General features: G+C 35.1%; 2 protein-coding genes across 2 annotated transcripts in view; one reads left to right on the forward strand and one right to left on the reverse strand.

Moving 5' to 3' along the window:
* Fim (Fimbrin) overlaps positions 1 to 23549 on the reverse strand; it is a 35642-nt gene extending 12093 nt beyond the window's left edge. Inside the window, exons 1-3 of the mRNA XM_053762807.2 lie at positions 23242 to 23549; positions 2553 to 2639; positions 2094 to 2240 (exon numbers count right to left, since the gene is read on the reverse strand). Of these exons, the coding sequence (XP_053618782.1) occupies positions 2094 to 2240; positions 2553 to 2639; positions 23242 to 23304 (297 nt within the window). The 5' untranslated portion in view covers positions 23305 to 23549. The remainder of the gene's footprint in view (positions 1 to 2093; positions 2241 to 2552; positions 2640 to 23241) is intronic.
* A 1204-nt stretch (positions 23550 to 24753) lies between these two features.
* On the forward strand, positions 24754 to 25587 carry LOC128680195 (protein lethal(2)essential for life-like). The gene has a single exon (XM_053763133.2). The coding sequence runs from the start codon at positions 24923 to 24925 to the stop codon at positions 25457 to 25459; it is 537 nt and encodes a 178-aa protein (XP_053619108.1). The 5' UTR covers positions 24754 to 24922; the 3' UTR covers positions 25460 to 25587.
* The last annotated feature ends 1040 nt before the right edge of the window (positions 25588 to 26627 follow it).

Genomic DNA, 26627 nt, shown 5'->3' on the forward strand with positions numbered 1-26627 from the left:
ACATAAAATTTTAGAAGATTTGTTGTTGTATCTTATAAGTAGTAGTTCAAGTAGTAAATTTGGACAAAAAAATGTATCATGACGTTGTTGAGAACTTAGATCGATAAGTTCATCTTTTGTAGATATTACAGGAAAAAACAAATACGTGCCAAAAACTTGACACAACACAAATCCAGAAAAACTTACTTGAATTATTAGTATTTAAACATAAAATGTACATAAATTTATTAATATATGAGAGAAATATGGGCGTTAACAACTATAACCATTTATGTTCATGTATATTTCATGAAAATAAAGTTGTGTTTATTATTCTTAGGTTACGTTTTCCTTTTATGGATGGTTTATATGGAAGGCATGTAAGCTATGTACGATGCGAGTGTATTTATTAATTTATAGATATGTCAGCTAAAAATTACTAAAATACAGTCTTAAGTATTACTTAAATTAAGCCCAAAATGGCCGACAAAAACCCTTATATGCCAAGGCGTAATTAACAGTGTCCCATTTTATTAAATCGACTCAGGAAAAATAAATCAACCTATAAATTAATATTTCGCCACAACTACGCCCATCTTAATAAAAAAAATATTAACGGTCAATAAATCAAATCAATTACTTCACATTTCTAGACCGTATGATTCTATCAATTTGATCTCATAAAAGGGAATAAAGGCAATCGCCAGCTGTTGCTTTGTTGACGTGTGTGATTGTCGTAATCTAAACAATAATGATAACGATAAAACTCGTTAAGCTGTGTGCCGCAGTTCACAATCGTTGACATGTCTATTGGAGTCATTTAATAATAAATATATTTTTGGCCTTAAATGAGGGGCGATTGTACGTATATTGGAACAGGAATACCTATTTGTCATATGTTTTAAGTATTTTCCATGAAATATTTCATAGAAACGAGGAGAAATGTTAAATTTATTACACAAAGGTCTAACTAAAACTACATATTAGACCCCATACTTCCCACAAGCTAAATGTCTAGTTAGGTTGTTATGTATGATTCATTACCAGGAAAGACCAAGTACAGTAATATGACGGTACGCGTAAGTCATTGATAATACTCATTGGAATAAATTGTTATTTTTAGACATATAATTGATGATTGATTCATGCATGTCAAATGCCTTTACGCGACTTGAATAAAATCGGACATCAGTTTCAGTAATAACATACTCGAAAAGAAAGAAAATGCAATGGGTAAAGTTCGTAGTACGACATTTTTTTATTGTTTTTATATTTTATTATTTCTACAAGACAGAAGGGGAGAGGAAGACCTAAAAAGAGATAGATAGACGTGTTATGGACGATATGGAGGATAATTGGGGAGACGATATTCGGTGACGAACATCAGACTCAGATGATGAAAAATGGTAGGTAATCAAATGATGATAAATTAATTTAGCATTTATATGTATTTATGCATTATGGAGCCCGTGAACTCACGGCGTTCAAATTTCATTACATTTATGATATCACCTAAACCTACGCAGTTCGATGACTCAATATTGACTCTAATCAAACTGGACAGCGATCCTAAAACAACACCTCATAAAGCCGACGTCTATTTATTTTATAGTGCCAGAACAATAAAACCTCAGGTTGGGAAATTTAGGATAGATTTAAAGAGGTACTACTTATTAACAGCAAAAGTATTAGATATTCCTTTGCACAAAACTAACCTATCTTCTGAATTCGCAACATCTGACGCGTGTGGCGAAATTCTGAAGATAAACAGCTTACCAAAGTAATAATGTTTAATACCTGTCCCATAACTTCTCTTTCAATATTTCCCGAAGGCTTCTAGAATGAAGATATCCTTTTAAGTCGGTAAATAAAGTTTGCCGGACCACTGTAACGGAGGGCCCAGGTTGACGCCGGTGTGTAATGACGACCAACCTGCTGCGCCTTTTGGATGGCACACATCTCCGAGATGCCGGTATGCAGGGCGTCTCCATTCAATCTGGCTGCCGTGTTTCGATGACCTTACTTTGACAAGTCTCGAACTCACCTTGGAGCTGACCCAATCTGTGCAATTTGTCCATATAGAGTATATAAACTTATTGTAAAAGATAACCAACCTGTTGCGCCTTCAGGTTGGCGCACAACTCCTCAAATTCGTTGAGGGAGATGCCGTTCTTGCGCGCATCTCCGTTCACGCTGCCGTTGACGCCGCGGCCGTGCTTTGACGACCCGTTGTCGTAGTACTCCTCGATCATACATCGCACCTGGAGTTGTGAATTTTCTTGTATCAAATAGTTGTTGCACCAGATTCGATACTACTATGTAGACCTACTATGTTAGGTCCGCTACACCCACCCATGTTTGAAACATTTATCTTCACTTCACTTCACACTGGTATAATGACCTCAATTATTACGAATAAGAAAAGTGTAGCACTTACAGTATTCTGAAAATTATTTTGGAACTTAAATAATTATCTGCCTTTTAACTCCCACTTCTGGTTGGTATAATTCTCTCTCAATGTTTTTTCGTATATTAATAAAAAGTGTCAGTAATTAAGTGGATAGTGATCTCACCTTCCACTGTGGTATTTTGTAGCCGACACTGTCGAGGGCATCTCTCAGCTCCTTGAGGTCGATGTAGCCGTTTCCTGATGTGTCCAACTGAAACAAAAATAAATAAACATTATTAATTTATTTTTACCACATATAAACTTAAAATAGTGATATGTGAATGGAAAAAGATGAAATTCACAAAGGCAAAGTCGCGGGTCTAGTTAATTGTAATTGAATTGAAAAAAAAAGTATTTACGTATTACGTACGTATTTTAAAGTATATTATAACTATTTCCTCCGTCATGCTCTTTTCCCATTTATGATGTCACTAGCGCTTCAGGGCTTCGCCCCCGTGGGAATTTCGGGATAAAAATTACTTTTTATGTTATTCCAGGTTACCCGTATACCAAATTTCATAACAATTAGTACAGTAGAGTTTGCGTGAAAAAGTAACAAACATACATACACACATACATCCTCACAAAATCTTGCATTTATAATATTAGTAGGATTTCCTTCCAATTTGTTATGTCGAGTGAAATGTGAAATGACAAACTCCTTTTCGTACTATCTTGTTTTTGCAATCGGTCTGATAGATATGAATAACTTGGAGTAGATTATTAATAGTTTTAAAACAATGAATCGAATGTTGTTCGGAATGCTATAAAATAGTATGGTATCCCAAAGCTTTTGATAATGCCGAGAGGGTGGCCGTGAAATGGCTACAAATAATTTTAATTTGCCGGTGGTCAGGTCGCCACCGAGACCTTGGTTCGCCATCGCCTTATAAGCCGACGGTGTACGTTAATATGGTAATACGTATCGTTTTAAGTGCCATCCTGTAACCCTGGCCTGTCATTATCAAGATTCTAGAGTCGTCAATAATGTGGATTGACAGTCACCTTATGTTATACTTTAATTCATTTGATAATATATTTTGCGAGCAACTTGTGATACATTACCCTTTATGGGCAAGTTTAGTTCACGACAATTTATACAACTGAACAACTTTTCCCAAAATCGATCTGGGTGTAATTCCACTGACGTTAAGAAATAATCGTGTCTCAATAGTTGTTATCTACCATTGAAAAACCATTGAGAGCCGACTTTGCACTTTAGCAGAATCGACGCATTGCTCAATAATTCAATAATAGGATAAATGGAGTTACCATTTTCAGATGGAAGATTGATGGTTGCTCTGTTCAATTCCGATTCTCTTTCATAAACAGACGACATCACCTATTACCGAATGCTCGATATTAAATCACCGATGAGTAAGGACTCCTTACACAAACATTCGATTGTCCGGTTGAAGCAGTTAATCGTTATTTTCAACAGGCTATTGTCTTGTAACCGACGAGTGATTGCCACTATCGTTTATAGTATTTATGTGATGTGAACGTGAGTGATGACAACGGCTCAATTCATTTTTCGGTTAACCAAGATGCCTTAGTACTATACAGTACAGTAGAATATAGTACTCTCTATATTCAATTCTTTATTTGCACAAAATAGGGTAGATATACAATACTTCGTTGGAGACACAAGGAAGCAACAAGCCTACTTAGCTATTATATAGATATATATGTATATTATGTATACGGTAGAGACTTCGGTGGCACCGTGGTTCAGCCACTCTTTTCTCGTTTCTACTTTTTTTCACCCTACGATATTGCCATGGGGGTGGCAATGATCTGTCACTGCACCTTAAACGTATTATCTCCAACTTATACGTGTACGTGTGTAATCTGTTATTATATACACATCCCTATTCATTCTATGAAGTTCTGCAAAAAAATCTTGGAATTATACCAATTTTCCCAAGTTTTCCTTATCACCTCTTTAGCGTGCCGTATCTAATGCGTAAAAAAGCGTAATAGTGCAATCTCATAATTGTTTAAGCCGAAGTTCATTATCGAAGAATAATTAGGCTTCGGTGGCATAATTGTTTGGATAACATTACTAAAATTGTAATAACAATGACACGGTCTGTTTACGGCAGTCAAGGTTAGGAATATGTTTACAAACATCTTTTACGAACGTTAGACAGGTTTCTCGGATGTTTACTGTTCTTTTACGATAGGCTTTTTGTATTGACTATCGTAGTAAACGTAATCGTAGAATGGTCCAGGCAGGAGTAAGTTTATGAAAAAGGGGTACAGGAAGTGCTAAGAAAATATGATTTGATAGAATTGTTTTCTGGAACGATTTGATTGAAGGTGCATTTACAAAAAACGAGCGAATTGCTCATTTTATCTCCATTATACAAATTATTTGATATGACCGGGCTGGCAATGTCTAATCGTACTGTTTTGAAGATAAGTTAAAAATAGGAACACATTTAGATACGACACGACACGATGCTTTAATACTATAGACTATATACTCAAGAATACTTGAAGGAAAGGTAGGGAAGAAGAGATGCAGGGAAACCGAGAAAGGGTTACGCAAGCCAACTGAAAGAGAAGGCAGTCTTCGACCGTAGCAGGCTCCGCCGATAAGAGCATAGGTTACTTCTTCTTTAGCCCTCTGTATTTTATTTATTGTCCTGTCGGTTGCCTGAAGAGATTATTCCATGCGATAAGTCCGTTGTTTTTATCGTTTCTTTATTTTTCTTTTTGCACCAAAGTTATATCAAACAAACAAATCATTCTTCCCATAGTAATTTTATGTATGGATGAGAGGAGAGATGAAGACTACCAGATTAATTAATTTAATTAAGTAAATATACCAGAGGACACTTAGGTGGCACCGGTGGCACATAATTAGTAGGAAGTGCCGTTTTTTAACAACAGCCGTCGAAATACGATTTGTTACACGCCTTTAAACTTTGAAAAATCAAGGTACATCTCATGACGTAATATTAATTTTACTTGCACAGGAGTATGTTAATTTGCAATGTCACATGTCACATTGGCATTCATTACATATTCTACATGAGTATATGCGCTGGGCTGAATATTAATGGTAATTTTCCTCAAGCTAAGGCCTTTAGTAGCCTAAGGCCCTATGTAACGGCTCTCAATAGAAATGCTTAAAACTATCGAAATACCATTGAGGTTTACGACTTAAGGTTAGTAGAATCGGCCCCCTCATGTTGCAGAAAATTCTTTGAAGTCGAAGGACAACTGTTTAATATCTTTGTATTTATATAGCGTAATAAACATAATTGCTATTTCTAAGTGCGAATGAGTATGTAAGCTAGCGGCATACATAGCCACTATCTCAAATCGATCTTGATAGCGATGCACTAATGACTTTTATTACTTTGGTGACGTCAATTAGAATTAATTAGTTTTGTTTCAAAATATACTTTCCTCTTATAGCAAGTTTTTGAGAATAAGATACTACCATACACGCCAGATTCACATAATATGGACTGGGGAGGTTCTATTGAAACCGAGAAAGTTTGGAGAATTCGAAACTTTAAAATAATTTTATACCTATCATTAAATTATGAAAATACGTAGTTTTATTATCAGTGGTTTTACAGATTGCATCATTTATCAATAGATACCGCTAGTGTTTGTTCGTGTATTATCCACATTACTCTAAAATGCCGCACGCCATTCACAGAAATGTAGGTGTGTGACCGCCTTAACGTGCGTTACGCCTTAAGTGGCGACGACGTAAAAACAAATATGCGGTTAACGATCGCCTTATCGGACACGTCGAACGAGATTATGCAACGAGAAAGTTTATCAGAAAGAAAGGGGGAATAAACATTATAATTGTGGAGGAAAAATAATTAGATAGGATAGTTGATTAAGTTATCTTATTATTTTCTTTATTCGTAGTTTTGCTTTTGTTTTTCATTTACAGTGAAGATCATTTGGTGGGTATGGTCTACGGACGAGATATCTTGTTACCTCTGTAGTACGGTCGCTCAAAGTTTTCTATTCAAATTCGAATTTTATAAATCAAATTTCCGTATTTGCATAAATTTTTCATGTAGGTAGGTGCCATACACGTATGCGGAGTGAATAGGGGTTGGTTTGGAAAGGGATGCCAACAACAGTGGGAAATTAAAAACTGGTTCTCTCGGTTATAAAGCATTAGAGCTTAATACCCATTTTTTGCTGTTTTTTTGGGAATAAACTGAAAAAATATTGAGCCTAAGTAAACTTATTTTTGGACATCGTACCAAAGAGAGCAGTTGAACATATTAAGTAAGATATTTAGGATCATATCGCATCACACTATTATTTTGCGCGTAGGTGGTGTAAGTACTTGTTTACTCAGCTATATGTCGTGCTGCAGCCATATAACATACGACTATTTTATCACTCGCCGATGAGTCATTAATGAATCACTAACTGGTATTCAATGTTAAATATAGGATTGTACTTGAAGATCATCATAACATGGTGAGGGAAATAAATATGTATATGGAAAATATTTTCGTAATAAGTAAAAACATTTTATTGCACCAAAAACAAGATGCAATTTTGAACAATATAAAGATGAACAAATTGGCGGCCTTATCTCTAGTGCAATCTCTTCCAGGCTAACTTAAGGAAAGGAGATATATGAATATAAATTAGTATACACTTGGGATGGGTTTTGTTGTGTATCCATCCATAAGGAAGCCCAATGCCCCAGCAATGGGAACATTGAAATGATTTTGATTATAATGTAATTATTTTTGACAATAACGAGTGCCAGAATTTTTGGAAAATAGACGAAAATGTTATTCAATTACTCTGCGTGAATCATCGTCGTCAGCCCTTTATATATACCACGGATAGGTTCTGAAATGTACTGATAAGAAAATAAACTTCTGTATGGTTATCATAAATGTTGCTAAATGCTAATCTGCCTACTTTATTTGATAGTGATCTGTGACACATACGTTACATATTTTGTTACAATTTTAATTTAAAATCAAATATTAACGATGCGTTCTATTCATGATTGGACATATTTGCAAAACAGGGGTCATACATAAAAATGCATACATATATATTGCATATAGATATACATTTGTAAAGTGCAGCAATGTTTAAACGGTGTGCAAATACAGAACAATATATACCTAGTATGAACCAACAATAATTATATCACTCATATTTCCTTGAATTTGTTTACTTAAATTACTAAACTCCAATTCTTTGATTACTAGAGCACATTATACAATGAGATATTCTATCAGCGACATTCGGGCGTAATGCCATAACCTGATGGGACTAATCTACGAAGCGGATCCGTCACTATATGACGGTGGAAGCAACCGGGAAAACGCTAAGATGAAAGAGAGAGAAAGTCAGCAGAAGATACTTTTCTCTCTTCAATACGCTATACAAAGATGGATTACTTTTATTTCATAGCAGCTCGTATAGTTGAATAGCAACATACAAGAGCCCGTGCGAGGGTCAAGTGCAATGACTCCGCCGGGGCGGCCGTTAACTTAACCCGTAAAAAGTGCAAACCACGTGGGGACAATGTGTGTGAAATTTTATGCCGGCTACACACTATCGCTGAACTCGGACTGATACCGACACGAATGCATAAGTTTACGTAGTTGGTATGAGAGATTTACTTACCGCAATGAAAAACCAGCAATGTATACCGAATCCGCCAAAGAATGGCGAGCTGTATATAGATAATGTATAGCCATTACGCTTCAATATATTAACAACGGAAGCATGGAATAAATACATCGTCGTACGAATATTTGCGCCATTTCATTGCGCTTGTGTTGATTAATTAAACGAAACCTTCATGAAAGAATTTAAATTTAGAATGTTGCAAACGCAGAACAAATATCAACCAGAAAAAGACTTTGTCAACCAATCAAAGAGCGCCTTTTTTGAATTTAGAATAGAGAATGAAAAAAACCATAAATATAAGAATAAAATGCACATCATTGGTATACATCCACAGAAATCGCAAGAGGTACTAGTTACACCTACGCTAGAAAAAAAATTGAGGGGAAATTACGAAGGCGCTAGTGTGGAACAGACCAAAACATATGGCACCTTGTTTGAAAACAAAAGAACGAGCAGGCCAATCATACAATCCAACTTTCGGAAGTACGTACAATGGCAACGCCATTTTGATGATCAATGAAAAATGTTCTACCATTTTAGAAAACATCGAAGACCCAGGATACAATCAATCACTTTCTAGTAAGATTGACTGGATTTGAATCATAACGCAAGCATGCCCACAACCTTAATGCGTCCTGGTTGAAGTATGGCCAGGTCGACGACCCCCAAACCGATGCTTATGCGATTAGGGACCGGTGACCTGGCAAAGCATTGATTGACTGTCTGTCGATGCTAGCCTGATTTTTTTTCATGGCCACTTCACTTTTATCGAAATTGATCGTGATGTGAAACAATGTAATCAATTCTTGAGGAGAAAAGTAGGAAAGTGGGCGCATTATAGCGGAGGAATCATCTAGGAAATCACTTAGATGAGAGAGAAACAGAGCAGGCCATTGTCTATCGATATGGCGGACACTCCACGAGACATAACAGAAGCTGAATTGTTCTGTGTCTACTAAGGTTTCTTCACGAACATTTTGGATACTCCAAATATACTTGAAAATAATGTGGAGTGACTTGTGTTACAAAGAATATTGATTGATTGATTGATTGAATATCAATGATAAATTTAAGTCCAAAACGGGTTTAACGTCACGACTTTTTTTTTATTCTTGGTAAGTATCAGAAAATCCAAATCATTAGACGATCAATTTGACGTAGACGTTCGACGTATAAGACGATTCGAGGAACTAAATTATGATCACAAAAAATTTTCACCAAGTCGTCTTGGTACTTTATGGTGTACAGTCAGCTAAGATTGGAATTTGATAGATAATATCGCACTAACTGCAAAATTAAACGGAAATTCAACACAAAACATACATCGTCCTTTCCTTATTCCATTGTATTTTGCAAGACATTGAACAAGATACACAAGAAGATTGCTACAACTACTGTACGGAACAATATACTGTACAAAAAAGATGAAATGGATTGCTACAGCCCCAAAAAGGAAGTAAGTAAAAATAAGAAACCCAAATTTACCACACAAGAGTGAATAACATTTTTTATGACGACGACAGGTACCTGTCTTCTGGCTCATGCTATAACGTAACCTTTCGATAAAGTCCGACATTCGTTTGACTCATATCCCTAGAGGGGGACAAGAAACCCCACAACGGGTCTCGCCAATAGAGCGTTATGATGTCATACACAGACACTAATAATGCCCCTGACAGTTGGTATGCGAGTGGAAATTCAATTATGAAATATTAAAATGAAATTGGTGTTGTAGTATGTAAAGTAGGTCTAGGGAAAGAATTCTAGGTCGTATCAATTGATGTAATTATACCGTAGTAATAAAACAAGTAAAGTTCACATTAATCGCATATAGATAACATAAAATTAATGTTTAGACTACAGACTTATATCAAGTTAATGTATAAGTCTGTTGTGCATACAGCGATAAACTTATACATATACTAGCGGCCCATTATACATCTTCCTCGCATATCACACTATCTATTGGTGCAAGCCTTACAAAAATCCGTCCGGTAGTTTTTGAGTTTATTGCGTTTACAGACAGTACAGACAGATGGGACAGGAGAACTTCTTTTTATAATATCTATGTAAGGATAAATATATTGAGTACTATACATTTTGAAATAAATATTATTTTATAAAGGGTTTAGTAAATAATTCCAGGAAAAAGGTGTATTACCATTTTCCTGGAATTATTTACTAAATTGTATTACGACATCGATTCCAGCAATCGCGTCAAATAACAAAATAACTTTTTTGGAAGTCTTGTAAATTACATTAAGAATGAGTGATAGATTTGTCACAAAATTTTATTAAGACTAATTCACAGATAAGATGGAAATGTCGAAACGTCACATTGTTATCATCCAATATGGGGACAATCATATCACTAAACATAACTATCTATACAACCGTTAGCTTTGCGATTGGCTCAGGCGGTCGTATAGTTAACAACAGCCGGCGATTTAGTAGTAACATTACACACAACTGCTAGTTTATTTAATAGAATGATAGTATGCCTTGCAATAAATTGGTCGTGAAACCATAACATAGATCACATTACGTAGCTAACATAAAATCTCACTCGAACTAAGTTGTCCGCCCAAGCAATGATTAATGATACTGCTTTAAGTAATTTGTTTAATGTTGTATCTTCCGAAAGGAACAGTTTATGAAAAAGGATATTTGAATATCTCATAAAAATGTTACAGATGTCATGAAAAACCAATCATATTATCGATTAAAAAAAGTGGACCTAGTGCGCGACCCTGAGTGACGCCAGCAGTAGGTACATCTAACAAGCATGAAAATTCGTCCTAGTTGAGACTACTGTTCGTTCATGTTGTAGCAATTTTTCATGGGACTTCATCCTTATCACATGTTCTGTCGTCGACAGCAGTGGAGTGGATTCATCTTCCTGGATTCCATGAAGGTGTCACACGTCTAAGGCCAGGTCGTGTGATTAACACACAATGCCACTGTGAACCGGAGCATGGGAAGTAGCGGTACAGCTGATACACCCTGGTGGAAAGTTCGCACGTCTTTGGGATGCTATAAGACGTTGGTCTAAAGAATGAACGGACTTCTTAAATATAACCTTCTCAAAATCAATATAAGTTGAAGACAGAATTAGCGATTACATTTATAGGAATCTGTCCTTGAATTCCATGATGACAATAACATTATCATTGAAAATTTAAATTATGTGCTTACATACTTATGTAAGCAACCTAGTTAGGAATTCAAGAGGAAACGATAGAAAAACTATAAGATAAACATACCTACAATACCTCCAGAATACACGCACGTGTTATCAACACGACACACTAGTGATATCATCAAGGACAGTTCCGATACGCGTAAGCTTGTACTTTAAACTTAACTAAGCATTTGAGTCTATGAGAAATGTTGCTCTGAACACGTTCACTGAAGAAAATAGCTATGTCAGCGAGTTCATTAGACTGTAATATTAGTTTTTTTAACGACCAATTGTGAAACACCTGGAGTAGACAGTGAATTTTTTTATGACAAAACAAGTGAATTTGTAGTTGTAATTTGGTCGTAAATGAAATTAAATCCAAAACAGCTAAAACCAAAATCTATATTCAAGATAAGCTTTTAAATATGCTGCTTGATAATATTGTTGCCATTCCATAAAACGAGGTATGAAACTGTAGATCAAAGAGTCAAGGTATCGATCGACACAATAGCTGCACTACCGGCTGCGTAGTTGCAAAATGAGCAAATATCTAGATCTAGGCAAATTTGAATTGCGAAACGTTACATTCGACATTTCGAAGCATACTACATTAATAGGCTGAAAATTGTAAAAGTTGCAACAAATATAATAAAATTAACACAGAGAATATTTATTACGGAATATTCGGCGATACTAAAATTAATATCGATGTTTATAACATGGATATTACCTAAGATGGCACGCAAGAATTTAACATATATACGACTATTCCGTGCAACACGCACCAATGTCAAACTTTTGGCGTTTTCTTTATCTATTTCTTTAGCGATGATATCAATCAAATGATAATAAACCATTTTCCGCGAAAATTTTGATTAAAAAATAAAGAAGTATTTTCTACGATTTCCCCTTTGTATTTATTTATTTTGAAATTTATGTATCATAGACATAAGAGACAAATTATTATTATTTTCAAAATTATTTAAAAAGTCTAATGTGACATAAACAAAGCAATTTACTTAAAAAGAGAGAAACAGTAAAAAGAGGTTCGTAAATAAATCAAGCACGCATTGTAACCGTAAAAAATAGTTTTTTTTTTACTCATCCATTGTAATAAATCGTTATCGGTGGTCAAATTTATCGGCAGTAAAAAGATAATGCTCATATAATCGCTATATTAGAAATGTTTAACGTGTCATTGACGCCATAACACTTGGATCATGAGATGATGCCAGCGGCATTATATGAATATTACCTAGTTACTGTACTTGGGGAGATGGTGAAGGTAACTGTGCTATAATGTTTTACACATGAATGAGAAAATATTTGACCTCACAAAGTTAACGAGCGACTTGATGTCAAATTTATTATTGCGCAAAGAAAAGCTGTTGAATTTATTCATGCAATAACTTAATAAAGTTGTAGGGAGTAGGTACGAAAATATACATTTGTAATGAACTCACTTTACAGTTACCGTAACCTTTCAACACAACATAGATTCAATTATAGTTACAGTTCATTTACCTCTGTTAATCGTTTTAAGACTCCGGCTAGCAGACCAATCTTCAACATGGGATTTGAAATGATGAAGCCAAATATTTACATGACACGAACCACATATATGCTATGAGTCATGAGGATTAAGGAGAGGATCATAAAAAGATTGTCTTCTCGACACTGGCTTTCGCTTTCAGTTCTTTTTTTTAAACTACAACTGAGGATAGGGAAGTGCCCTGTGGTCGTATGATGTAGTAGCCAGCCAGTATTTGTTAGTTTTTATTGATTTGCTCCCCAGTTCCTTTTGTAGGTACTATGCAGAGCGATCGCCAGGGCATTATTTTGTCTTTAACTGGCATTATATCGGCAAAAAGAGAAAAAAAATATACAAATCTATGTCAACGCAATTTAGTGTTGTAATTTTTTTCATGAATATACTCAAATCCATTAAATTCAGACTTAATTGGCGACGACCCATGTATAGATCACTCGTTTTCACTTGTACAACCGGTTCAATGGTTGAAGTAATAGGCCTTTAGAGATTCGTCAGTACGTTTTGATATATTTCTTTCAACTTTGTCTTTCTGAAGAATTATATCTTAATCTTTTATTAGATCATAAACTTCATCGGCAAACTGGCGAAACAGGATTCTATAACTTATCAGTAGAAATAACGCCATTTTCTAAAAAAAGTTCACTATATCTGTGGTCAGTGTTAACAAACGGACTCACACAGGATGTTTTCAGTGATAATATTTAGTTGTAAAACGGCGGGTATTGTTTTAAACAACCTAGTCTGTTATGTTTCCGATACCCAGTTTTTATACCTATTTGTGTTCCTATACTAACTATACTTATTATGTTACATGTAAATGTATTAGTATGTTTAATAAGCTGCTCACATTATTAATTATAGTTCATTTAATGATTTTCTGTATGGTTATGGCATTTTTTCTTAGTATAAAATGTTGATGAACCGTAAACATTGCATAGTTAATGGGCATAAGGTATTTATTTTCATAGAAATAGTTCTAAGAAGCATTTTAACGCCATTACATGCTGCGTTAGACGTAACTAGAAATAACCTACGCGAAACAAAGGGGGATTAAATAAATAAATAAATAAATAAATAAATATATTAGGACAAATCACACAGATTGAGCTAGCCCCAAAGTAAGTTCGAGACTTGTGTTATGGGATACTAACTCAACGATACTATATTTTATAAATAGATACATATATAAATAAACATCCAAGACCCGGGCCAATCAGAAAAAGATCATTTTCCATCATGACCCGACCGGGGATCGAACCCGGGACCTCTCGGTTCAGTGGCAAGAACTTTACCACTGCGCCACCGAGGTCGATTATAATGAGGCTGCAATGTTGCAAGTTACTCATTGCGATCAACCGCGAAAATACAATATATATAAAATACATAATACATACATTTGATGAGTAATAGATTTATTGAAGGGAATCCAAACAGTTTCTGTCGAGAACTATGGATATAAAAATTCAATTATAATGTGATTATCACATCTGGGTGTGTGTTACGTAACCCCAGGTTTCCCTGGGTCAAATTTGTCCTTGTTTCTTCTCTCTGTCCTTTGTGCAAAATTTACCCAAACAAGTTTGTGTCATAGTATCTTCAACGTAATCAAGTATCTCGTAATTAAGTCGTTCCGAAATACTAGTAGTCGGCATTTCTTCTCAGCAGTGGTCGGTTCGGAATGCTAGTAGTTTGGTAAATATTATTTCATTTAGAATATGACGTGAAAAAGTGCCTGTAAAGGACTAATTTCTGAATAAACGATTTGATTTTTGAGTTTGATTCATTGAACGGAATAGAAACTTATGCCCTGCTCATTTTCAGTTTTTTTTTCTTCTTATCACATTACTCTCTGATAAGACTTGCAAAAAGAAATTGTGAAAAAAGTGCCAATGCTTACAAAAACGTGGCCATAATATGTCATTGTCATGAATATGACTGTAAACTTTTAAATTTCAACCCTGGAAAAATAAAAGTAACTATCAATCAAAGAGAGATAAAAAATAAAGAAGAGTGCGGCAGACCGCGACATCGTCACGAACGGACGGACAACGGGAGATATGAAAGTTATTTATGATATTTGCATTCGCGGCGGGAGAATGCCCTGGATGTGGTGTTACCTCATGCGTGAGGGGGCATGTTAACCATAGATAGAATACAACTGTGTTGTTGATGGTTAGTTTAGCTACGGTGATTAGCGTGACAAGGACGCTTGTGAGTATTTGATAGATTCCAGTATTCCAAATTCAAAATATTTGCATAAAAACTGGGTACATGAGAAGTTCATTACAGAAAGAAAAGAACAGGCTACTTTGCTGCTTGTAATAGCATGCAAATGGTTTCACATAAAAAATACAAAAAGTAAATTAATTACATTTTTCAAATTAGAATTGCAATGTTAACTTCCATGCTAGTCTGGGATCGAGAAACATAGCTAGTATAAATATAATGTAGGCAGGTCGACAAATAAGTCTACAATTTCGATAATTTATAACTATTTCTTAAAATCGTAAATCATAATACAAATTTCCAATTAAATTTGATTTGCGAAAAATATTACTGTGAATGCGGATGTTTACTCTCTTCCATCATTATTTTTTTTTTACTATAATTACCGTAAATTTGTTTCACGTGCACGTTTTGTAATAACCGTTGCAGTTAATACTGCTTACAACGTCGTCATTAATTTTAACGTAATTATAAAGTTAATGTATGACCAAATACAATAAACTATAATTTAAATTCTAGGTGCTTCTATAACTAGGAGATTGATTGGCTATTTGTGGACAAGGCAAACGTGAATCGGGCACGCGCCACGTTTCCGCCATGCCATCATCATGACACCTTTAGTGGCCAGAAGTGGGGCTACTTGGGTCATGCAGTTGGTAAATATACATGGCTGGTATCATATAGTATTATACTTGGAGTAATGCAAAGCCATACAAGATTATAAGATAGACAATTTTTTTTTATGCGGATAGTAAAGAAAATGTGTCGTTATAACCACAAGATTATCATAGACTGAAAACTGTACTTTTGTTACAGTTCATATTGAGCTGTAAAATCAAACCTTATTTCTTGACCTTCGTTTATCAATAAACAAACACGCGTTTAATTTTCTTAAATCACAACGTCTTCGAAATTTGAATTTTCGAACCACATCTTCGTTATGAGTCATCGTGTGTTGACCCGCCCGAATCGAACAAAACAACAGCACTACGTGTGTATGTGTGACATAGTCCATATACCTTACTTTTGTTGAGGTGTGCGTGAGCCAAGTTGAAGAGTGCCTCCTTGCAAGTTATGCGCGCCTGGTATTTATTATCACGGAATAAAGAGATTGACTGATTGTGATGGAAATAACGGCATGAGACGATATGGTAAGTATATGGCGAATGTGGCATGTCCAGCGAATAATACGTGCAAAACAAACACTTTTTTACTCTATTTTCATTGATTATATTATATCTTTTCTATTCCGATCGCAAATGCAAAATAGTTGTAAAGAACCCTTTCCTATTCGTATGCTCCCTTTTAATTACCATCGATTTTGCAACCCTTCTCTTAATCACCCTATTGCATAGCACCAAATTTGGACCCCACTGACCATGGCCCGACCATGTTGTGTAAATTTAGAGACGAAAGTTATCACTTGAGTAAATAACCACATACATACATGTATAGAGGTTTTTGTGGGAGATATTGGGTCGTTTGGCCTACAGTTTCCATACATACATAATATCACGCTTGTTTTTCAATGGGTGTAGACAGAGTATAGGGATTTGCACTTGCCACGATTCTATCAAATCTCACTGGCTTTCTCTATACTAACAGTCCATACTCATCACTTTATGAATGTTCTTCGCTCTAAAGTTTTCGTCATCTATATGACTAATTTTTGACGTTTTATATTCCTGGTATTACAGGGGTCCATAGGCTGCTGTGACCCCAAATGGGAACAGAGCATTGAGAATTAATTTTCTCAAAATTCTTTACTTATAAAATTGTCGAGTCCAAAATACAGATTATTTGTTATTAATGAATCATCGCTGATGAACGAAATTTTTCCATAAGGACGTCATTCACATCAAACAACAACTCAACAACTATGCAGTTAAATAACATGACAGACGACCCAGAACAAGTGCCACAGCTACTAGTGTCTCAATACTATTGATTTTAATTCAATCTAGTTCTATTTTAACTGTTGGTAACAGCCATTTGAATAACTTTTATATTAATAATGGCAGTTGGAAATTGTAATTTTCTGTTTTAATTTATTGACAAGTCAAAATTCAATGATTCCTTTTTCGATTTATTTAAGACTTTGTACCTACTTAACAAACAAGAATTCTTCTCTAAAATAAAAAACAAACCAACGGCCAGTCTCAGCTTCGCTCGGATGCTGTAGGCTATGATGTGACCATTTTCTTATCTAACTGTGCGTGCGCATTTAGGAAATTATTTAAAACCTACAAAACTTTACAGTCAACAGCACACCTATTGCAAATTAGCCCCTATCACCATCGCATAGAGCTCCATGCAGGGTAACATGACATGTCGACCAACAGAAATTTAATTAAAATGGAAACACGTCTTCTTATCTTTCAGCTAATGAGTAGCAGTGAATTTCACCGATATAAGAATCATTGGAAATCGGTAATGACTGGTGATAGTGGTAGTCACGCGAGATCCCTGATCGTCTAATTACATGACGACAGACATGACGATCGATGTGTGCTCGTAAAATTATGAACAACAATTAATACTATTCAATTTTGATATAGGTATGAACGCGATCGGGCAAATCCCATTCTATTACAATTTATGACGGCCCTATTTATTTAAGGCTTTTTTCCCTCTAGCTAGTTTCTCACTGCGGCATAAAACAACTTCTTCCGCTAACTCTCTCTTCTTGGACTTTTTTTCTTTTCTCCGTTCCTTTATCAGTCAGTTTCTTCAAAACGCATAGTAATAAAATAAATTTATTCGCTACTATTTCAGAGTTAGGATTATGACTAAAGAATAATCTTTACGTAAATAACCCGGAATTGTTTATGATTAAGACAGCCAGCATACATTATGCGAAACCACGACACAATGATTCATACATTATAGACCAGCAAATTTCGCGGTGGTACTGGATGTTACGTGAAACCAGGGTTTACTCACAGTGTTTACGAAACCAAGCCATGTTTCTGACTCACGCGTACTGTCATCTACATATAAAGTTGACCAGCATCTGCTCCAAACCGCGGTAACAAAGGCGATTTTCGATTAAATTGGTTGATATGCCTGCCTGTACCTACATAGTTACGTACCACAATTGGAAACCACAGCTATAGTAAACATTGCTTTCCAAGTGAATTCTAAATCGAATTTCCACTTTCCATCAACATTTAATGCTAAAAGGGTATCAACTTTCTAAGGAAAGTAATAATATATAGAATGCTAGCTTTTCTGTGTTTGTGTTCAACGGAGCCACGATACAAGTTTAGTGTCGGCCGTTGAGTGTTATCATTTTTTCCACCTCAGCTTTGCCCAATGATATTCCCAAGGGGTCAGTACTTTTTCAGTGATGAAACATATTTGCTATTATTTCCTTCTCCGTACACCAAACATACGTATGCATGTATGCACAATTTCATGAAGATTGGTTGAGTAGATAAAGCGTGAAGAGCTTAGGATGTTACAAATACAAATATACTCGTTTACAATATTAATTAGGATTAGGATACAATTCGAGAGAATACGTATCCTTATATATTATAAAACAAAGTGCACTGCCGGCCGCGTTTGCTCGCGATAAACTGAAAAACTACTGATTTTCATGCAGTAGGTGTACACCAGTACATACTCGTAGCGTGATTCCAGAGGAGAGATTCCTATACACCTATATAGGTAATTTATATTGTTTTTACCCGAGCGAAGCCGGGACGGGCCGCTAGTATAGATACATACATACGGAATGATTTCATTATACATTCTGCCTGCACTGTAGACGGAGAAATGCAATTTTCCATCAATTGTGTCTGACCTTTGCTATAATTTTCTAACTCAATTATGTAGTTAATGGAATAACCTGTTTAGTGACTACTGCTCAATAACGAAATTTTAAAGAATTCTATGTAGTATAACGTAATTAATCGGCACTTCCTATTTTGTAACTGATCCATTACGGCATTGTAAATTAGAGCTTGCATAAGTAATGTGATTACAATGACAGTGGAAGTGTTACTTTCCAAAAAGAGTCAACTGAGGTTTTGATTTATTGATATTTTTAAATCCTGACAATTCATTATCAAGAACAAGAGAAACGTGACACAAATATATGGTAACGTTCAGGTTTTTTGCTCTCACAGCTCCGGTCATTGGCATTCAAAAATTAGGGCCAAATTAGATAGACCCTCGGCTCATATCACCAAACAGAGATATAAGAGACCATGACAGCTGGATGGTTTTTGCTGGTTTCTTTAAAAATCAGTGTCGCTTAATATGAACAGAAATTAAATAAAGATTAAAGGAAATTGATTGATATCATACCGTCTCGGTACCGTTTTCCGGCAAAAGTATACTTAAAATTCTCTTAAAAGATAAAAACCAGATCAATTAACACTATGACGTAAGCTATGAAGAAAGACAACCTAAATAGGTACTTGATTTGCCGTATCCAACTTACATCATGGACGAGAAATATGCCAAATATTTTTTCAATGTAATAAGAGTAAGATTTTTGAATTGATAACTTAAAAATATTTAAGCATTATCCCTTTTTATACAAGTCTCGAACTTCTTTAGGGTTCTTTTTCCTCTCTATAGTAGTTTTCCCACAGATATTTATTTTATTAGGCATAAAGGATCTTATCAGTTGATGGGTGTATGCCTGTGTAGGATTTTTTAAAACCTTTATATAATATTCAAAAATATCAATTGTAACTGATATGCCATAACCATAACTCTCTATGGCAGAATCATATAAATCTGTTTTGAATTCGAACAAAGAAGCCTCACACAGAACAAACATAGAACAGGCATTTTTATAGAACTGCATTTATGACAATACAATAACGTCTTTTAAAGCAACGTTTTACGATTGAATTTTGCTCAACACTCGTGTGCATTCCACGCTCAAGGCCGATGCACCTATAGACCCGAGAGCGAATAAATAGAATTAATTGTGTTGGATGCAATTAAAAATTTATCATCACTGTAGAAAAAATAATTGCTCATTTCTAAGGTCGTCGTTGATAAATGTTGACGTTTGAGTGACTATCTAAGCGTAAACAAATTAAGAGTTGACTATAAAATTATAAAGGTCAGGAGTTTCATAAACAAGATTATACAAAGAACTGTTATTCGTTATTGATAAATAAATTGAACTTTAAAACCTTTGGATGGTGTTTAGAACTTTTTTACATTACACAAGAGATATTCACGTTTCTTATGAAAATTCTTTCATTCTCCCAAATAGTTTTATTGCTACTTGGGGATATAAACTTTATGTGTGTGTGTGCTTTATAGCTGTGGTCATAAGGCCACGGATTGAGCCTGCCAAAACCTCATAAAATGTCATTGCCTCGATAAGTACGTTTAAAATATTCAAGGTATTAAGGGTGAGTCAGTCACGGAAGACAGTCGGAAACTTGAAGGCCTCAAAACCGTATGCCATGTATCATCGGCGAGAAATTGACCTCACAATATGTACGTCAACCCATCCAAATACACTGCAAATTCGCTGTTATTACCGCGGCAAAATTATGTGTACACATATGTTGTCGTGTCGCCATAGGTAGTCGTAGATAAACAGCAGTGTGTTCACACATATGTTTTGGCGCGATGCGTATATACCTTCTTGTATAATGTAAATCTTTACAAGCGCTTGATTTTGCTCTTGTCGTATTGGTATCTTTTAGAACGTGATGAAATGCAGTCGTGGATGTAAACAAGCCAGCCAGCAATATATCTGTCAGCGCGCTTTCATGTTTATCGTGCTGCACTTGAGGTGGGTGCTACTTGAAAATGGCTCCCGAGAGTGCCGATTCTTGGAGTACATTAGGTACTCACGGATGCCTGTTTTTTGCTGTACGGTAGTATACAAATGAGATTCGTAAAATGCACAGTCCAAACAAGCGATGTTGTTAAGAAACAAAATTGCATAAACAAAATGCACACATGATTGATCGAAATGATCACATCATGTTGTTCAGATGTAGACGAATAGAGACAAATCGAAAATTCTTTATTCAAATTCGGATGATATAAACATCACACTTAAAAGTCTACTGCTGACTATCAAAGCGCAGATGAAGAAGAAGCGGCGCAACAAACTTCACCGCAGCTTTTTCTCCAAAATGTTTGTATTTTTCAGTGTATGTTTTGTGATTATGTAGAAAATACTTGAAGGCATATCACATCAATCTATTACAAAATCCAATATAATCTTGCCTATCTAGGATTTCGCAACAAAACTACCTATATGTTGACATTGCGTTTCCATTGTATTGTCGTGTTGCATATAATTGCATTTTAACTGTCTTCAAATTAGACCGTGACGCAGGCGCTATCTAGACGCGAATATAGTTAGAATGGTCTAGATTTGGACAATTTGTGATTCAATTTTGTATGTAGAGGTAGACATTCCTTGGACCCAAGGTCGAGAGACAATAGACTTTTTTGTAGACTTAAGGGGAGATGCTCAATCAGTTTTTTAAATAATCATCTTTTCTTGTTCAACTATAAACTAAAGAATGTGTATGATATTTTACTAATTATACCACAAGAGTAGAGAACATATTTTCAATACTAACCATTGTAAAATACTACTTTGTTTTGCACTGCAGATCTCCATATGTATTTGATAGATAAATATGGTTTTTTTTATTCCTAAATTGCCCCAGTGGCACTGGCACCTATTACATGTGGTAATTATAAAGTTTTACCAAAATCCTGTTTGCTGAATTGTGCTTACAGTGTGCTACAGTATACCACTTAAGCCCTGGAGACATGTGAAGGCTGTGAGGTATCGAGTTGTGTTTCGAATACTAATTCAGAACAAAACACCTATTGAGTAACCTGCATGTGACACATGACTACAATATTTGGCAACAGACTTGAATGCGAATTTCAAATATATTTTGGAAGTATATGATACAAGTCCTTATTTAGCTTACTTCTTAATTTTTAATATAACAAGGGTGTTAGAACATTTTTATGTATTTGTACATAAGTTCAAATTACAATAAATATAATTTTAATTATTATGAATGGTTTATTTCTATACAACATTCATTATTACTATAACATTTTTACTGCTAATAAAATATTTTAAAGACATGTTAATTATTTGAAGAATGTTGATTGATTTAGAAGGTTGATTTCTTCAGAATTTTTAAATGTTAGGAAAGATAATAATTTAAAAAATGTTTATTAGGTAATGAAAATTTTATTCCAACACTAGTAATGTTAATGTTAAAAATACAAGTCAATAAAACTTATAAGTATAAAGGTTAAAATAGAAATAGACTAGTCATATCTGAAATATGCATTCAAAAATTGGGCCTATAGGTATTCTCTCCAGACAACTCCAGCTAACAGACACATACAGAAAAGGATGTAAGTAGGCCAAGGACTAGGCGGTTAAATGAGCTTAGGGCATTCAATAAGATGTGAATGGAGAACACTAAGGATCTTTTGCCCGGCAATGGGACAAAAAATCAGATTATAAAGCTATTAAAACAACAGACAACTACCACAAACAGATTATATACCTAGATATTATATTTTTTAGAAGAATACAATGAATCAGTGACACTAATATCAATTAGGTTACATTTCATTAGAGCTAATGGTATCTCTCTTACACACACAGGAGTGGTTGATTATTATAAATAGTTACTTATGTACTTGGATGTTATCTTTTGTCTGCCGAGCATTGGTGATAGCCATGCAAGGACCATGCTTTGTAATTTGATAGTAGGTATTTACTCTAAGATAGGATTAGTAGCAACTATCAGTCTAATATGTGAAGGACATTTTCTCTTCTGAATTTCAGATAATTTATTTCAACTGATATAAGTAAATAAAGTTCAATATAAAATAAGGCTAAACACTATCTTTTGGTACGTAGGTATGTACCGTATGTACAAACCTATCGTAAAAACTAAAAACAAAGCGTAGGTAGGAGAGCAAGCTATACCCATTATACCCCCCACTAAGTATATACACTAAGTACACAGGCAAATTTATCAAAATCTACAACTTATAAATATAAAATATTGTTCAAAATTTTATATTTATAAGTTGAGAAGTTCGATGAATCCAGTTGCGAAGAATTTACTTGAAAACCATAAATTAGAGATAAAAATCAATTTTGCGACCTGCGCCACGCCGGAAACTTTTCATATCGTATAATGATAATAAAGAATATAATACCTGTGAGAACTGTTCTCTGATCTCGTTTCTCTCCTCATCAGTGAGCTTGGAATTGTCTGCCATCGTCGTCGTTCAGGTAAAATCACAAAAACAAGGATCACAACATCTACAAGGTAGCGGCAAACGTGAATGTTCTAAGTGGGAAAAACTGGTTCCAATTTCAATACACTGTACACTTACACACGTATTATATAAAATTAAATATATTCAATCACATCACAATAAATAAATTACCGAACGCAGTAGATTTTTTTTATTTCACAGAATCACAGAACACAATCGCGCGGACAATGAATGAATAAGAAATAAAGAATTGAATGAATGATTAATTGCCAGGTGGACTGGGTGAATTGAAGGAAACTGAATGAAAATAACAAATCGGTGAATGAACACACTACACTATGTTGCCATAAAAAAAAATTAGGAATAATTTACAAAATTTTGAAAATCAATATACGTAAATAATAAATATATGTTCATGACATACATTATAAAATGTGTAACATTTTTTTAAATAATACTATTACTAGCGCCATCTAGAATAGTTTTTCCTAACTCACACACTCCATTGAATGGTTAAGCTATTCGACACTAGATGGCAATAGTAAAAAAGAATTTTCTGGAAAGCACTACAAATATATTTTAGTCGAGTGGTTTCAATACCATTCTGTTAGCAGGGCAGTCCAATCCGTTGCCCGCAAAAAATATCTACCCAATAACTTGAAGAATCGTCGTAAAATGTCTCGACTCAATCAATCATGTTACTAATAATAAGTAACATCAGCTCATTATTTAATTCAAAATTAAAGTTAATAACTACTAATTACTAGTTTCGATCTTCAGTGTTGGGTAAATATTTAATATTTTTTTGTTATTATTTAATACTGCATTGGCACGGACGTATGAGAAGTCTTTTTTTATACGTCCTTGTGCATTGGTATTATAATAATAAGTGCAGCTGGTCTCAGAATATTAGACCTAGACGAGGTGTAGCTTATTATATTTATCTAACGCTAGACCTACGCGCGTTTCGCATTTATCGAATGTTAAAGGTGAAACCTAGATTTAGCTAGCACCCAGTCACTCCCTGAGATCAACAATCATTACATCAACACCACTAGAACAAACGTTTAACAGGTCGAACTTTTATTGTTTCAACAATTTATAATATTAGCAGTTCATTACATCAACAAATTATTTTGACAATTTGTGACCTCGAGTGACGAAAAGATAAGAAATACTATGTTATAGTTAATTGTTAAAATAATCATTCTTAAAATGTTTAATTTAATAGTATATGTAATAGTTACTTAAATATAATTTGAACAGTCTATTCATAAATAAATAAAACTTAAACTTTAAAATGACTTAAAATTTCAAATTTTAATAAAAATATAATTTCCATCATGGATTTCCATATCATTTGAATACTAACAAAAGATGCGGGCCCAAAACGAAAAACAAGTTGTGCAGCACTGTCATTCACGAAGTTTCCACCCTTTTCTAGATAGATAGCGCCACCATTATAAACCAGATGCGCGCGCCGTTCCATATGAGTTTGAATAAAACAAGTGAAGGAGCAAGACATTGCAACTCGTCGGAAGAAAACGATTCGCTGTTTCGCTGCGAATTTTACAATCTGAAGAGGAATTTTGATTGAAGAAAGGAAAGCCTGCAGAAAATGTCTCTAATTCCGTTTTTGTTGGACTACGAGCTCGACCGCCCTCGCCGCGTCTTGGACCAGCATTTCGGCTTAGGCTTGTCTCCAGATGACTTGCTGACTATGGTGGCTCCTGGTTCCCTAGTGAACAGAGAATATTACCGGCCATGGCGTCACCTGGCAGCCGCCGCAAGAGATGTGGGATCCAGCATCAAGGCCGATAAAGACAAGTTCCAGATTAACCTCGATGTTCAGCACTTTTCACCGGATGAAATTTCTGTAAAAACTGCAGATGGTTACATTGTCGTTGAAGGTAAACATGAAGAGAAGAAAGATCAGCATGGATACGTTTCTCGTCAGTTTACAAGACGCTACGCATTGCCGGAGGGATGTACACCAGAGACTGTGGAGTCGCGGTTGTCATCTGATGGTGTGCTCTCTGTGATTGCTCCGAGGAAGGTACCTCCTGCAGTGGAAGGAGAACGCAAGGTGACCATCACTCAGACTGGCCCAGTCCGCAAGGAAGTCAAAGACCAGGCGAATGGTGATAAAGCATAAAGTGTAATTACAAGTTTTAGAAATTTAATTTTATCCGCCTAGTTACCTGCGTTAAATGAATGTGATTCTCATTCCGTTTTCTTTAAGACTGATTTAGATTAATAAATTCTCCTAATTTCAATTACCTATGTACCTTGTTTTATTTTTAACAACTTACCTACCCATAAATTACATGTAAGTACCTACCTACCCACTACCAGTACCAGTACTTATCAACCCTTCCTTACAAAGATGATTATAATCACTACCTACGCTTACAACTTACAACAATAATATTTCCATTTACTATCAAAACGTGCGGGGCTTACGTACAAAGTCACATGAATTTTTAGGAAATGTTTTGTCAGGAAATTATGACATTATATGCATAAACGAAAGTTGGCTCAATGATAACTTCTATGATTCCGAGTACTTTGATAATAGGTACTCGGTGTATCGATGTGATCGCGACCCAATAGCAAGCGGTATGGATATGGGTGGCGGTGTTGTGATAGCCGTGCGACGCGACCTGCGCCCGGTACACAGGATTGACATGCGTGCGCCGCCGCCGGCAGATGAGGTATGGGTGTCCGTGGCGCTAAGCTCGCCGCCGTACTCGCCTGACCTTCGGCGTCCGTGCGCTGCATCGCCTCGCTACTTACACATTATTTCTACGTATATATCTCACGGACCGAATCATGAGTGTTTGCTTACTTCATTTTATGACAGGGTTATCGATTTTATAAACGCTCATCCAGACGACGTCTTTCTGGTTCTTGGTGATTTTAATGTCACTTTAGCGGATTGGTCACATAATGTAGATAACCAATGCATGGATATACATACCAATAACAATAACTTGGCCTGTATTACCGAGGATTTTTTGAACTTTTCATTGCTTTCCCAATATAATAATCAATTTAATTTAAACAATAGAATGTTAGACTTAGTTTTTAGTAATGAATTATGCACTGTTAACTCTTGTAATTTTCCTTTAGTAAAAGAAGATCCGAATCATAAATCCTTAAATATTATTTTAAACACTAACTTTCTTTCTCCATCTTCCTTAAGTGATGCGAAAAGTAAGAGAAAACTTTTTTCAAAGCCGATTTCGAGTCTATAAAAATGGAACTCAATGCCATTAATTGGGTAAGTAAGTTCAACACTCTGTCTGACGTTAATTCTATGG

The sequence above is a fragment of the Plodia interpunctella genome, chromosome 23, assembly GCF_027563975.2.
Source record: "Plodia interpunctella isolate USDA-ARS_2022_Savannah chromosome 23, ilPloInte3.2, whole genome shotgun sequence".
Lineage (NCBI taxonomy): Eukaryota > Metazoa > Arthropoda > Insecta > Lepidoptera > Pyralidae > Plodia > Plodia interpunctella.

Excerpts from the sequence above, each read along its gene's own strand:
- LOC128680195 (XM_053763133.2), top strand. The coding sequence starts at position 24,923 with ATGTCTCTAATTCCGTTTTTGTTGGACTACGAGCTCGACCGCCCTCGC.